This window comes from Natrix helvetica (assembly GCF_964273705.1).
Source record: "Natrix helvetica genome assembly, chromosome: 2".
NCBI classification, from domain to species: Eukaryota; Metazoa; Chordata; class Lepidosauria; order Squamata; family Natricidae; genus Natrix; species Natrix helvetica.
The window spans coordinates 294,383,462-294,399,191 of NC_138552.1; the positions used below are offsets into that span (position 1 = coordinate 294,383,462).

At 49.0% G+C, this 15,730-nt stretch overlaps 1 protein-coding gene across 1 annotated transcript; it reads right to left on the reverse strand.

The window, feature by feature from the left end:
- Positions 1-6,902: 6,902 nt before the first annotated feature.
- Positions 6,903-12,563, reverse strand: GEMIN4 (gem nuclear organelle associated protein 4). The gene is made up of 2 exons (XM_081945395.1): positions 12,273-12,563; positions 6,903-10,204 (listed from the first exon to the last, which is right to left on the reverse strand). The coding sequence occupies exons 1-2, from the start codon at positions 12,448-12,450 to the stop codon at positions 7,050-7,052; spliced, it is 3,333 nt and encodes a 1,110-aa protein (XP_081801521.1). The 5' UTR covers positions 12,451-12,563; the 3' UTR covers positions 6,903-7,049.
- Between the last annotated feature and the right edge of the window lie 3,167 nt (positions 12,564-15,730).

The window sequence follows — 15,730 nt, forward strand, 5'->3', positions numbered from 1 at the left end:
TCCTGCTCCCCTTTCTTCCCTTCCCTTCCTTCTCCTTGTTCCTTCTGCTTTTCCTCCATGCCTCTCCTGCTCTTTCCTTCCCTTCTTCTTTCTCTCGTTCCTTCCTCCTTTCCTCCCTGTTGCTCTCTCCTTCCTCCTCCTCTTCCTTCCTTCCCCTCCCTTTCCTTCCTCTCTTCCTCCTCCTCCTTTCTTCCGTGTACTCTCTTTCCTTCTCCTTCTGTAGTAATGGAAATTTTGGGTTTAGTTGTGGTTGTAAGTCAAGAACTTCTCTGCTGCCACCCCCTCCTGAACTTCTTTCCCTTCCTTCCCTTTCTTTCTATTCCTTCCTTGTTCTTTCCTCTGTCTTTTCTTCCTTTCTTTCCCTTCTGTCCTTTCCTCTTTCCTCCTACTTTTCTATCTTCCATTCCTCCCTCCCCTTCTTCTCCCTCTTTTCTTCCTTCCCTTTCCTTTCCCTTCTCCTTTCTTTCCTCTTCTTTCCTCCCACTTTTCTATCTTCCATTCCTCCCTCCCTTTTCCTTCCCTTCTGTTTTCCACCCTCTTTTTTTCATTCCCTTTCTTTCTCCCTTCTCCGTCCTTTCCTCTTTCCTCCCACTTTTCTATCTTCCATTCCTCTCTCCTTTTTCCTTCCCTTCCCTTTTTTCCTCCTTCCCTTCTCCTTCCTTTCCTCTTCCCTTTCCCCCTCTTTTCTATCTTCCATTCCTCCCTCCCTTTTCCTTTCCTTCCATTTTCCTCCCTCTTTTTTCCTTTTGTCCCTTCTCCTCCATTCCTCTTCCCTTTCCTCCCACTTTTCTATCTTCCATTCCTCCCTCCCTTTTCCTTCCCTTCCTTTTTCCTCCTTCTTTTCTTCCTTCCCTCCCCTTCTCCCCCATCCCTCCTCTCACTTTTCTATCTTCCATTCCTCCCTCTCTTTTCCTTCCTTCTGTTTTCCTCCCTCTTTTCTTCCTTCCTTTTCCATCCCTTCTCCTCCCTTTCCTCTCCTCCCACTTTTCTATCTTCCATTCCTCTCTTTTCCTTTCTTTCTTCTTCCTTCCCTTTCCTCTCCTTTCTTTTTTCTTCTCCTCCTCCCTCCCTCCCTCCCCTCCTTCTCTTTCTCCTTTGATGACCATCTGCTGGGAAGTCTCTGGCTTCCTTGGCCAGTTATTGGACAAACAGGAAACAAACTACTGGATGAGACTGGGCAGGGGTCTCATCCGACAGGGCATAACTTCTGTTGTTCTTAAAATGAATGCTTTGTCCTAACGCCCCCTGGCGAAAGCTCCTGTGTCTGCTATACTTATTTTCCTCTTCCTGTGATGGGTGTACAACTTGTTGTTGTTGAAAGCAAGCTGGACCTGTTGATGCTTGCAATGGATCACAAAAGCCCCATTTAAGAGTGCTGTTTAACCACTTTAAAGTGGTGGGAACAAATTAAAGGTGAGGAAGACTAAAAGGTAATAACTTAGAAGGATTAATCTCTCATGCCATTAACAGATCTTCACATTCCCGAAGAATATTGAGAAAAATTGAGGAAGGGGAAAAGGGTGGGGGTCCTTGGTGTTCTCTTTGAGTTTGCTTGGTTTTCTTGCAGACGTTTCATTACCAAACTAGGTAACGCCGTCAGTGCTACAAGGAAGGAAGGATGTCTTTTTGAACCTTTCGGGGGGGGGGGCAAAAAAATGTGACCATTTGATTTTTTTAAAAAAAAAACCATTGGTCAGTTCCGATGTCTGAAATCATTTGGAGCGACTTGCCAAGGCATACAACCAGTTTGCGTTGATATTACATTGGCCGGATATCAGGTTGTACACAAAAAAATGTGACTTTAAAAATATATATTACGAAATAGCCCTGAAAAATAGAGGAGTAATTAACGCAAGAAATTGTGAGCTCAGATTCTGCTTTAGCTATGAAAGCTGGCTGGATGATTTGGGGCCAATGACCAGGAGACGGTGAGTTCTAGTCCCGTCGTAGGCATGAAAACCCGCTGGGGGAGTTTATAAGCCACTTCTTCTCTCTCAGACCAACCTACCTTATAGGGTTGTTGTGGGGCAGGAAGGAAATTATGTATGTTCACCATCTTGAGTTCTGACTTAGCTATGAAAGGTAGCTGGGTGTCTTTAAGCCGATCATCGGGAGACGGTGAATTCTAGTCCCACTTTAGGCATGAAAACTGGATGACTTTCAGCCAATCACCAGCAGATGGTGAGTTCTAGTCCCGCCTTAGGCATGAAAACTGAGTGACTTTCAGCCAATCACAAGATGTTGAGTTCTAGTCCCGCCTTAGGGCATGTAAACTGGGTGACTTTCAGCCAATCACCAGCAGACGGTGAGTTCTAGTCCTGCCTTAGGTATGAAAACTGGGTGACTTTCAGCCAATCACCAGGAGAGGGCGAGTTCTAGTCCCGCCTTAAGCATGAAAACTGGGTGACTTTCAGCCAATCACAAGATGTTGAGTTCTAGTCCCGCCTTAGGGCATGTAAACTGGGTGACTTTCAGCCAATCACCAGCAGACGGTGAGTTTTGGTCCCGCCTTAGGCATAAAAAGCAGCTAGATCTCAGGCCAACCTACCTCGCAGGGTGGTTGTTGTGTGGAAAATAGGAAGAACATGTGTTAGATATGTTTACGCCTCGAGTTTTTGTAAAAACAACAAAGGCAGCAAACAAATAAATAATAAATGTCATTATGGATTGCCTGGGTTTCCAATTGCACTGGATTGTTGCAACCTTGCACACAACTCGGGCCCTTGATCTTTGGCAACTAATAAAAAAAGCAATTTCAATGAAGAAATGGTGCTTAGTTTTTTTGCAGGCTTCCTTCATTCTTTGATTTCTCTTGCCACCTGATAGTGCTCCGAAAATCCAGAAACATTAAATACAGTAGTGGCCAAAATTGTGGAAACCTTTTAAGAAACGTGTACAGTATGTTTGAGGTTTGATGGCTAATAACACCCCTTTTTTGGGGGGGGGAGTAATACCATACAATTATATATCAACGGAAAGACAATTTAATCAAGAACGCAATGCAATAACTTTTATGAAGTATTTGCTTTTAGAATAGCAGTTGTAAAGAAAAGGAGGGACCTTGGAGGTCTTCTAGTCCAACCCCCTGCCTAGGCAGGAAACCCTAGGTCTTCTAGTCCAACCCCCTGCCTAGGCAGGAAACCCTATACCGTTTCAGACAAATAGCTATCTAACATCTTCTTAAAGACTTCCAGTGTTGGGGCATTCACAACTTCTGGAGGCAACTTCTGTCCCACTGATTAATTGTTCTCACTGTCAGGAAGTTTCTCCTCAGTATTTCTCCTCAGCTTTCTGGGCGACCAGTCAACCCTTTGCACCACTGCTTTAATTTTATTACGTTTTACAAGTTATAAACACCGTCAACATAAAATGGAGCTTGCTCAGAGGCTGAAATAGACCAAGTAAATGAGAGGAAGAGTGGGAAGTAGAGGAGAGAAGGGAAGAAGAGAGGGTAGGAGAGGGGGGAAAGGGACGAGGAGGGAAAGGGGAGAGAGGAGGAGAGGAAGGGGAAGGAGAGAAGGGAAGGATGACAGAGGGAAGAAAGGACGTAGAGGAGGGGAGAGAGGGAGAAGAAAGTGATGGAAAAGGTACAACTATGGTCTATGGAGAGCGGAAGAGCCAATAATCGTTTTTGGGAGTTGATGGTAAGATGAATTGATGTAAATATTTAATAATATAATGTTGGTTATGTAACAGTATACATGTGGTTATTCGTTACGAAAATGGAAAAATAAAAAACTTTTTAAAAAAGTAATATTTTACATCGCTTTCTGGGCGACCAGTCAACTCTTTGCACCATTCCTTTAATTTTATCACGTTTTACAAGCTCACTAAACAAAAGGACATAAAAAAAAAACCAACCAAGTTGATAAGAGCTCACATAACACCCTAACAAAAGTCCTCCTCTTCGCTGCAACACATGACATCAAAAGATGAATCCTACTGTGATGATTGGCTCATTGCCAAACCAAGATGACACCTGATTGGCTCTCTAAGCATTCATGCTCACTGCCTACCATTGGATGATGTAAAGCTACCTGATATCAACCTAAGCAAGTTGCACTTCCTTTTTCTGGTTATTTGGCTATAACTTCATAGAATACAGATAATTGAACAAACCTGGTTGCGTTACATTCTTGATTAAATTATATTTCCACCGATTTGGTACTACTCCTAAAAAAGGTGTTATTAGCCATCAAAGGTTCTTGTAACTTGACAGCTTTAAGACTTGCACACTTGTTTGAACACCCCTGGGTGTTTTTTTCTAAAGGGTTAGGGGTGCCAGGGTCTTGTAACTTGACAGCTTTAAGACTTGCACACTTCAATGCCAGAGTTCCGGAGCCAACAGGACTGAGGGAGGAATTCTGGGAGTTGAAGTCCACAAGTCTTAAAGCTGTCAAGTTTGAACACCCCTGGGGTTTTTTTTCCCTAAAGGGTTAGGGGTGCAAGGGTCTTGTAACTTGACAGCTTTAAGACTTGCACACTTCAATGCCAGAGTTCCTGAGCCAATATGACTGGAGGAGGAATTCTGGGAGTTGAAGTCCACAAGTCTTAAAGCTGTCAAGTTTGAACACCCCTGGGGTTTTTTTTTCCCTAAAGGGTTAGGGGTGCCAGGGTCTTGTAACTTGACAGCTTTAAGACTTGCACACTTCAATGCCAGAGTTCCGGAGCCAACAGGACTGAGGGAGGAATTCTGGGAGTTGAAGTCCACAAGTCTTAAAGCTGTCAAGTTTGAACACCCCTGGGGTTTTTTTTCCCTAAAGGGTTAGGGGTGCAAGGGTCTTGTAACTTGACAGCTTTAAGACTTGCACACTTCAATGCCAGAGTTCCTGAGCCAACATGACTGGAGGAGGAATTCTGGGAGTTGAAGTCCACAAGTCTTAAAGCTGTCAAGTTTGAACACCCCTGGGTTTTTTTTTTTCCCTAAAGGGTTAGGGGTGCAAGAGTCTTGTAACTTGACAGCTTTAAGACTTGCACACTTCAATGCCAGAGTTCCTGAGCCAACATGACTGGAGGAGGAATTCTGGGAGTTGAAGTCCACAAGTCTTAAAGCTGTCAAGTTTGAACACCCCTGGGGTTTTTTTCTCTAAAGGGTTAGGGGTGCAAGGGTCTTGTAACTTGACAGCTTTAAGACTTGCGTGCTTCAAATGTTTCTGAGTTTCTGAACCAACATTTTGGTTGCTAAGCAAGAGCGTTAAGTGAGTTTCACCACATTTTACAAGTTGGCCACGCCTACCCAGCCATATGACCAAGCCACACCCAGAAAAAAGGCCACACCCACAGAATAGGTAGTAAAAAAATTGAAGCCCACCACTGCATCAAACCTCAAAAGTACACTTTTCCCAAAAGGTTTCCACAATATTGGCCACTACTGTAATTGCAGACTTGGTGGCTAGTGGGTCCACCTTTCAGAGTGGGAAGAGGCCTAATAGAAATCTTTGTTTTCAAAATATTTCAGGGGAAAAATCTTTACTGGAATGTCCGAACTCCGTTTCAGTTGTCGAAGACAATATGAGGAACAGTTGCAGGAACTGGGTATGTCTAGTTTAATAGAAAGAAGGACTAGGGGAGACATGATAGCAGTCTTCCAATATCTCAGGGGTTGCCACAAAGAAGAGGGAATCAAGCTATTCTCCAAGGCACCTGAGGGCGGAACAAGAAGCAATGGATGGAAACTAATCAAGGAGAGAAGCAACTTAGAACTGAGGAGAAATTTCCTGACAGTTAGAACAATTAACCAGTGGAACAGCTTGCCTCCAGAAGTAGTGAATGCTTCAACACTGGAAGTCTTTAAGAAGATGTTGGATAGCCATCTGTCTGAAACGGTATAGGGTTTCCTGCCTAGGCAGGGGGTTGGACTAGAAGACCTCCAAGGTCCCTTCCAACTCTGCTATTGTATTGAATTAATGAAAAGAAGGACTAGGGGAGACATGATAGCAGTCTTGCAATATCTCAGGGGTTGCCACAAAGAAGAGGGAGTCAAGCTATTTTCCAAGGGACCTGAGGGCTGGACAAGGAGCAATGAGTGGAAACTAATCAAGGAGAGAAGCAACCTGGAACTAAGGAGAAATTTCGTGACAGTTAAAACAATTAATCAGTGGAACAGAAGTTGCCTCCAGAAGTTGTGAATGCCCCAACACTGGAAGTCTTTAAGAAGATGTTGGATAGCCATTTGTCTGAAACGGTATAGGGTTTCCTGCCTAGGCAGGGGTTTGGACTAGAAGACCTCCAAGGTCCCTTCCAACTCTGCTATTGTATGGAAGGAAGGAAGGAAGGAAGGAAGGAAGGAAGGAAGGAAGGAAGGAAGGAAGGAAGGAAGGAAGGAAGGAAGGAAGGAGGGAAAGACCTACTACCCAGCTAGGCAGACTCAAGCACCTGAGGGTAAAACAAGAAGCAATGGGTGGAAAATAATCAAGGAGAGAAGCAACTTAGGACTGAGGAGAAATTTCCTGACAGTTAGAACAATCAGTGGAACAGCTTGCCACCAGACGTTTTCGCCTCCCCAAGCTCCAAGGAAGCATCTGGAGCCTGGGGAAGGTGAAAAACAGCCCCACCGGAAGTCGGGAAAACTGCTGTTTCCTGCCTCCGGAGAGTCTGTGGGGGCGGGGGAGGCCTTTTCCACCCTCCCCAGGCTCCATGAAAGCCATTCGCGCATGCTCAGGGGGCAGCGGGGGAAGGGGTTGTGTTTGCATGTGCATATGCAGGTGGGCAATATGCGGGGGAGGGGGCATTTAATAACAAGTATGGGCACGCTCCCTTTTGGCACCCGAGGGGGAAAAAAGTTTTGCCAACACTGCCCTCATGGTTATTTGGGTATCCAAAAGAAAATAAAAGACTTATTTTCGGGGAAACACAATTGTAATCTCCTCAGCCGGCCCCAACCCAACAAATAACCTTCTGAAGAAAGAGATAATAAAGGTTTATTATAGATCTTGCAAATTTCCCGCTGAGGTTTTTCTCTCCTCGGCTTGAACGCTGTTTTGGCTTCTCTCGAACCCCAACCCAGGGCCCTGCTGTCCACGCGCCTCCTAGAACCCGAATTTGGATCCTCAGAGCTTATGGAGCTTATGGAGAAGCATGGTGCGCAGTTCCTTGTTGGTGACGTTCTCCACGATGGATTCCAGGAAGTGGGCCTCGTTTGCCTTGCGCAGGGCGCTCCCCAGCGATTCGTCGAGGTCATACAGCATCTCGTACTGCGAGAGGATCTCCAAGGAGAGGAGCAGGAGAGGTTCCTCGGTGCCGTGGCTGGGCAGCATGGCGGCCACGTGAAGCGTGTGGCAGAACATCTGGATGTAAACGAAGGACAGCTCCCGGATGACGTTCTTCTCTTCCGCAGAGTGCCACTGGCCGCGGGCGATGGTCTTCACCGATCCCAGCAGATCGGATAAGCTGAGGCAGTAGAGCCTTCCTACGTGTTTCCATGCCTCCGCCGGCATCCATGTCGTGCCGCTGGAACCGCAGAGGAACTGGAAGGCCCGCAGGAGAAGCACGGACAACTGGAGATGGTAGGCAAAAGGCCGGAGGTTCAACAACGGCAAATACTGGACGTACTCCAGCGAGAAAGGTACGTAGAGGATCTCCCGTTCCAAGAGGCTTTTGATCACGTGGACAAGTCTTCTCCACTCGCTTTGGCTACACCACGGAAAGACCTGCACAAGGGCCACCAAGAACCCTTTGCTGAAGAGGTTGACTTCTTCGGGGTTGTCCACGTTAATCATGAGGAGAACGAGCATCTGCTCCCGTAGAGCTGTTGAGACACAACACGTCTCCAACCAAGCCAGCAACCCACTGCCTGGCCCATAATTTGGGAGCAGACGGCTCGTCCATTCCTCCTCCGGAAGCTTACAGACCTCGAAAAGAGTAGCCGGGACTTCGTTCTTGAAATGTTCCCCAAAGAGGTTCTTCACGCGGAGGCCGATGGTCCAGTCCAAGACGTTGATCTTCTTGTGCAACCAGGCGACCGATTGGGTCCACAGCTGCGGAGACAAGGAGTTCTTCTGGACCATAAGGATATCACAAAGCTGCGCTAGGTTGGTGACCACCAAATCTTTGGTCTCCAAGGAACACCTCTCTTGGTCTTGTGGTTGGTGCCAATATTGGCAGAACCCATCCAGGAGTTTGCAGAGAGAGAAGACGAGGGGAAACGGGTGGCAGGTATGAATCCAGCTCTGTTCCGAAGGAACTTTCAAAGCCTTGTCGAGGATCTGCAAGCAGAGCTCAATTCGGGGAGAATCTGATCTCAGAAACGGAAAGATCAAGTTTTGGATGACGTCTGGAGGAGAGAGGAGGGGACTTGCCCCACTCGGTTGCATGAGGTGAACTAGGAACTCTAAAAACTGCTCCTTCTCCTTGGGAAAAGAGAGACGGTCCCACACCGTCTCCTTCAAACATTCTAGGAGAAAGTGGACGGAGTCATCGGGTTGACCCTGAGGTTCTTGGAAGTTCAGAGCTGGGAATGAACAGAGGATCTCGGCCAAGTACTGATGGGTTCCCAAGTTGGCGATAGCTAAATTGCTGATCTTCTTGATGGTACCTTCTGGGTTGAGGACCACCAGCCGAGACACAGCAAGGATGGCTTTCTTAAAACTTTCCCCAGAGGCGCTCTTGATGATCTGGTTGAAGGCCAGGTTGAGTTCCTCCTGAAATCGTTCTGAGAACGCTACCATCACCTTGGAGAGGCCTTGTCTGCCCCACATCGCCAAAACGCCAGCAATGACCTTGTTCTTATCCGGCAAGGAAAGCTCGGTGTAACACTCAAGGATGATGATGACTATCTTGGTTTGTTGTTCTTTTTGGTTTCTGGGTGAATCCTTAGAGGATTCTAGAGATGCGACGGTCTCAAGCAACTTCAAGATCAGTTCTGGATCCTGGAAGAGTTCTTTATTCTTCACGAGGCAAGCCACCCAATCCTTGCTCAAGGCCCAGCTCTTCTCCTTCGCAAACACGGAGCACACGTCTTTGTGTCGGTCCATTTTCTTGTCAATGATCACCATGGCGACTGAGGCAACGAGATCGCCGCTGGCGCTCTTCCCCCAAGTCTCAGGGTGGACCTTCTTCAGGAGGTCTGTGATGACTTTGCCCAAATCCAACATCACTCGGGCTTGGTCGAGGTCCTCCGGACCGCAATCGGCTGACCTCTTTTGCAAAGATGCCAAACAATCGAGGAGCCGGTAGCTTTCGTAGCAGACCTGCCGTGGATCATTCAAGAAGACCTGGAGATCTGAAGACCATTCCTTCAACAAGGAGAGGAGGAAACTTAGGTTGGAGAGCACCGATTGCTTGGACAACTTGACCATGTCCAGCAAACTCATGCTCCTCTCGGCTTCCTTCACCTTGACGTCCAAATCCTTCTTGCTGTATCGGTTTTCGCCGTCACTGCTCCAGAGGGTCACCACCGAGGAGATCTTCTCCAAGTAAGCCTGAGGAGATAACACCTTCGCTTCGCACTCGGTGGTCATCAAGGCAGACAAGACATCCATTAAGTTAGCAAGGGCGTAACACTTCATCCTGGTCGATCCGAGGTTGTCTTTGATCATTTTGAGCCCTTCAGTCAAGATCGGGAGGACGAGATGGACGGCGGAGTTCTCCGGCACAGATGAAGGGCCGCTCTTGAACCTCTTGGGAGGTTGGTCCAGTTCTTCGGACTCTAAAACGTGTTGGTGGGTCACGTTTTGGAAGAGCAACACCAAGCGGTCTTCCTCGCTTCTTTTGTGCTTCAGAATCTCCCACCAAACGTCCAGGAAGAATGCGACGTCCGCCGGAGACGTATCCTTGGAGATGTACACCACGAACATCCGAAGTTCTTTTTGGCAAAGGGGATCCGGCAATGCCAGAAGCAGCTGTGTGAAAAGCCGGGGCGCGTTGACCGCCTTGAAGAGCTCGAAAAGGACAGTATGGTTGATCTCCGGGATCGCGTTGCTGACGGAGAAGAAAGCATCGCTCTTCCACCTTTCGTCAGACGGGACGCCCGAGAGGATGAGTTTGGACCAGAGGACAACGGCAGCTTTTTTCTTCCAGAGGTTGGGCTGGGGTGGATAACAGGAATAGGAGGTGCAGATCTCTTGCAGGGCTTCCAGGATGGGTTTGCCCACCACCGGCCAGTCGGATTTGGCCAGTTCGGATAACGGTTTAGGATGGCACAACTTGGATGCCAGCAGAAATCCTCCGTGCAGAATGGTCACTTCGCCGCAGATCGTCACGGGCCCTGTTGCAAAGAAGGAACAATACAGTGTGTCAGGGCTTTCTATTCTTCTACTATGCATTTTCTATTGTGGGAAAATGGGGATTGTACGGAGTTTGATGATATGTAGCCATAACAACATTCTTTCTAGAAAGCCAAGGTCATCCTTTGTCTTTGCACCTCTGCACCTGACCGGAAGTGGATGGGTGGAACTGCCAGCATGGCAGTGGGAGATTGGACCATGTGATGGACTTATGGATGTGGGGCAAGATCTTGAACTTTCAACTGGGTGGGGAAAACCGGGAAGTTTTCAGATTTGGGTTTTCCCCAGATGTGCCAACATGGCACTCTTCATCAATTGGAACTTTGAGGAATCCTTTACCTTGGACTCTGATTTACTTTTGGACGCTATTTGGAACCCTGACACGGTGAAGAGCAAGCATGGGGAACTCAAGGTTTTCTACAGGTAGTCCTCGACGTACGACCGCCGCGGAGCCCAAAATGGATGTCGCCAAGTGAGACATTTGTTAAATGAGCTTTGCCTCATTTTACGACTTTCCTCACCACATTCGTTAAGTGGATCGCTGCAGTTCTTAAAGTAGTCAAATGGTTGTTAAGTGAATCTGAAATGCCTAAGGAGATTCTCCGTCATCCGGGTCACCGTTGTCCCAAAGTTGCATTTTCAAGAGGCAACTGGACTTGTTTTTCTTTTGAAGACGTTTTGCTTCTCATCCAAGAAGCTTCTTCACCTCTGATAGGATGGATCCTTCCATTCCCCCACCATTCAGGTGAGAGCTGAAGAATCTTCTTGGATGAGAAGCGAAATGTCTTCAAAAGAAAAACAAGTCCAGTTGCCTCTTGAAAAAGCAGCTTTGGGTTACCATAATTTTCGGAGTATAAGACACACCTTTCCCCCCCAAAAGAGGGTGAAAATTTGGGGGCGTCTTATACACCCACCCATCGGCCCCCACCCTTTGGCCTCTGCCTCCCAGCAATTGACCTCCTTGGAGCGAACAGGGAAAATGGGGCTTGCAGAGGCTGCAATAGGCTATAGCAGGGGTGTCCAAACTTGAGAACTTTAAGACTTGTGGACTTCAATTCCCAGAATTCCCCAGCCAGCTTGGCTGGGGAATTCTGGGAATTGAAGTCCACAAGTCTTAAAGTTCTCAAGTTTGGACACCCCTGGGCTATAGCAATCCCTGCAGCCTTAAACAGCTGATGGATGGAGGGAGGAATGATAGAAGAGGTATGGAGGAAAGGAAGGAAGCATGGGAGGGAGAAAAGAATGATGGATAAAAAGGGAGAGAGGGATATAGAAGAAGGAAAGAAAGAAGGGAGGGAAAAATGAGGGATAGAAGGGGAAGGGAGAGGGGGAAGATAAGAGAAAAAAAGGGAGGGAAAGTGGATTAGAGGAATGGAAAAAAGAGGAAAGAAGGAAGAAAGGTTAGCAGAATGAAGAGGAAGAGAGCGAGGGAAGAAAGGAAGGAAAGGGGGGAAGAAGGGAGGAAGCAAGAAGGGAAGAGGGAGAAAGCAATGATGGCTAGAAAGGGAAGGGAGTGGGAGGAAAGAAGGAAAGAACAGACAGGATGGATGGATAAAGAAGGGAGGGAAGGATAGAAAGGGAGGGAAGAAAAACAGACGAAGGAAGAAAGGAGAGATCAGACGGATGGCTAGAGAAGGAAGGGAAGAGAAACGGGAAGAAAGGACAGAACAGATGAAGGGTGGCTAGAAGGGAATGAGGGAAAGGGAGGGAGGGAAAAGAAACAGAAAGGAAGAAAGGAGAGATCAGATGAATAAATGGCTAGAGAAGGAAGGGGGGGAAGAGAAACTGAATGGAGAGAACAGATGGATAGCCAGAGGGGAAGGAAGGGAAGAAGGGAGGGAGGGAAAAGGAACAGAAAGGAAAAGAGATCAGATGGATGGATGGCTAGAGAAGGAAAGGAAAGAAGAAAGAAAGAAAGAAAGAAAGAAAGAGAAGAAAGAAAGAAAGAAAGAAAGAAAGAAAGAAAGAAAGAAAGAAAGAAAGAAAGAGAAGGAAGGAAGGAAAAGAAAGAAGCCTTCCCTTCCTCGGCCGAGCGATCGAGCCACCCACCTACGTCCATGGCTGCCGCCGGGTCTCCTCCCCACGCGGCTCCTGCCGGGCGAGCCAGGGCGCAGGCATGGTCGAGGTCCGGGCTGCGCGGCCGCCGCTTGCCCCCCGCGGGCTCCGCCAAGCCAGCCGGGCAGGGCGCCTGGGCAGCGCCGCCGCAGACGGAGGCCGGACGGGCCATTGTGCGCTCAGGACGCCGCGCAGGGCACAAGGGGCGCCCGCCGGGGGAGCCGCAGGAGCCGCGCTTCCCCTCCGCCCTTCGCCCGGCTCCCCTCCCTCCCTCCGGCCCCGGCTCAGCCAGCGAGACGGGGCTGCGCAAAGCCAAGCACCGTCGCAAGAGCTACCTCTGCCGGCTCCTGCGCAACACTGCACGCCGCGCCCGAGCGGGGCCCCTGCCTGCCTACACCTGCTGGTAAGCGCGCCCCGCGGCTGTGCCGCATAGGATCGCGCTGCGCGGCTCGGCATAGGATCGCGTTGCGTACGCCCCCCGGCCTACACCGGCTGGGCATAGGATCTCGCCTGGGCATAGGATCGCGCTGCGTGCGGGGGGCGGCGGGAAGACACCCTGCTTATACTTGCTGGTAAGTGCGCCATGTGGCTGGCCGTAGGATCACACTGCACAGCTCAGCGTAGGATCACATTGCGTGTGCCCCCCCTACAGCTGCTGGTAAGTGCGCCACGCAGCTGAGCATAAGATTGTGTTGTGTGGCTCTGCCGCATAGGGTCGCGTGGCTTGGCATAGGATCGCGTTGTGTGCGAGAGACTCCGCCTACACCTGCTGGTAAGCGTGCTGCACGACTGGGCATAGGATCGCACTGCATGGCTCTACCTCATAGGATCGCGCTGCATGCGGGAGGGGGGCTGCCAATAACAGCTGGTAAGCGTGCTGGACATAGGATCACATTGCACGGTTCTGCTGCATAGGATCGCACTGCACGGCTTGGCATAGGATCGCATTGTGCGCAGGGTGGCTTTTTCCCACCTGCCCATCCCAGCTGGGCCAAGGAACGGGGCGAGAGCTCTGCGCCCCACCCACTGACCTTTTCTGGGATGTTTGGGTCCCTTGGAGAGACTTTTCGGAATCAGAAGAGAGCTGGGAAGGGAGCTTGGAGGTCTTCTAGTCCCGCCCCCCTGCTCAATCAGGAGACCTTAGACCAGGGGTGTCAAACTAGAGTCATCACATCGTCACAACTTTCAGGGGACCTTGGTGCTCTCTGAGCTTGGCAGTTTTCTTGCAGACATTTCATGACCCAACAAGGTAACATCATCAAGTCTGGAAAGGAATGAAGTTTGTAGAATGAAGGGGAAGGGGAGGACAAGGAGAAGAAGGAGGAAAAGGAGAGGGAGGAGGACTGTGGGGTCCTTGGTGCTCTCTGAGCTTGGCTGTTTCCTTGCAGACGTTTCATGGCCCAACTAGGTAACACCATCAGTGCTAGAAGGGAGTGGAGGAGTAAGGGGAGGAGGCAGAGACAAAGTCAGAATCTCGCCAGAAATACAGCAGGGACTTAAGACTCATCCAGGCAGTTGGCAGGATTCACAATTGACACAAAAATGGAAAATAAAATAAAACAGAAGCACACAGCATCCATTTCAAAGTCTTCGCGGGGAGGCTTCTAATGCGTCTCTCCTTTCCTCCCCCTTAAAGGGACAGCGTTTATAAATCGGACACTCGCTTGATCAACCGCAGGTCGCTCTGCACCGGCCAGAAGGAAGGGGCGCTGATGACCACCTGCCATCGTTTGAATTTGAGGAAACCGCTGCAGTGGTCCAACAAGTAAGGGCAGCCTCCTCCAGCCGGGGGGAAAAATAATTCTGATTTTAGCCTTTAAAATCAGTGACCGCTGGCGGCTGGGGACCAGCTGCTTTGGGGGAGAATGTCCTGGCCAGACGAATGGAAACCTGGAGGATGTTTAAGCAAGGACCATCTTGACAGGAAGGAGAAGCAGGAATGATGGATCCCAAAAAGCTCCAAGCTTTAGCAGGAGGCAACTTAACACTTAACCTGGGTGCAAGTCGCTTCCTTTCCTTGTACCGGTCTGTCCCTTCCCTGCTGTGTGAACGTTGATAAATGGTAGATTAAGTCGGCTAGCCAGCCTCTTTGTGCCTCCAAATTCTTGGCTGAGTTGTAAAGGCCTAGTTAGCTGGCTAGAACGGGAGGGCGTTACGTCAAGACGTATTCTACAAAGCACCGGAGGCCGGGATGAGAAATAACCAGCAGTATCCTCGACGTACGACCACAAGGGTGCCCAAAATTTCTGTTGCTAAGCAAGACAGTTACAAAATAGGCTGACGCAGTAAGCCGCTTAGCGAGGACTCTAAAGCGCTATCGACCGTATTTTTAGGACTATAAGACACACTTTTTTGTCTCCCCAAAGGGGGTGAAAATGTCTGTGCGGCTTATAGACCGAATGTTGCGAAAGGCACGCCCACCTGCCAGCCGTTTTTTGGCCTGCGCACGCCTTTTTTTTCAGGCCTTTTTTCGACCCGTTCCCCCCTCCCTAAAAATGGGCTGATAAAAGCCTCAAAAACGAGCCAAAAATAGTATAGAAAATGGGCCTAGAAAACGGGCTGAAAAAAGGCTCAAAAACAGGCCAAGGAAAGCTGAAAAATGGGCCGAAAAAGCCTACAAAATGGGCTGAAAAAAGCCTCAAAAATGGGCTGAAAAAAAGCCTCAAAAATGGGCCAAAAAATATAGAAAATGGGCCTAGAAAACGGGCTGAAAAAGGCTCAAAAACAGGCCAAGGAAAGCCAAAAAAATGGGCCAAAAAAGCCTCAAAAACAACCCCCCAAAAAGATAGAAAATGGGCCTAGTAAAGCCTAGAAAATGGGCTGAAAAAAGGCTCAAAAACGGGCCAAGGAAAGCCGAAAAATGGGCCGAAAAAAGCCTCAAAAACAGGCTGAAAAAAGCCTCAAAAACGGGCCCCAAAAAAGCCCCCCAAACAGGTCAAGAAAAGCCTTGAAAATGGGTAGAAAAAAGGCTGGGAATGAGGCACGCAGAGGCCAACCCCCCCCCCCTGCCTGTTGATGGTAGAACTTAAACCATTTGTGGGAATGTATCTACTCCAGGCTGATTCCTTTCTTGGCTCCCCCCCCTTCCCCCCTCCCCAAAGCTTTGCCTGTCTTTCTACCTCAGGGGTATCAAACTCAATTTCATTGAGGGTCACATCAGCGATGTGGTTGACCTCGGGGGGCCAGCTGGGCGTGGCCAACTGGTAGGTGTGGCCAGCTTGGCACCATTCACTGGGTGTAGCTGACCAGGTGGGCATGGCCAGCTAAGTAGGTGTGGCCCACTTGACGCCACTCTCCAAACTGCTGGCATGTGTCCTCTTTGCATTGGATAGACTGGGCCAAAGCGATGTGGATAGACTGGCACTGCCCCGTGGGCAGGGTCTAACCACACCCTGGGCCTGATCTGGCCTGCGGGCCTTGGGTTTGACGCCACTCTTCTACATGTTCTAATA

Coding starts and splice junctions, on each gene's coding strand:
- GEMIN4 (XM_081945395.1), bottom strand. CDS start 12,450: ATGGCCCGTCCGGCCTCCGTCTGCGGCGGCGCTGCCCAGGCGCCCTGC. Junction 10,205..12,272: donor GGCGGCAGCCATGGACGTAG/GTGGGTGGCTCG, acceptor TCTTTGCAACAG/GGCCCGTGACGATCTGCGGC.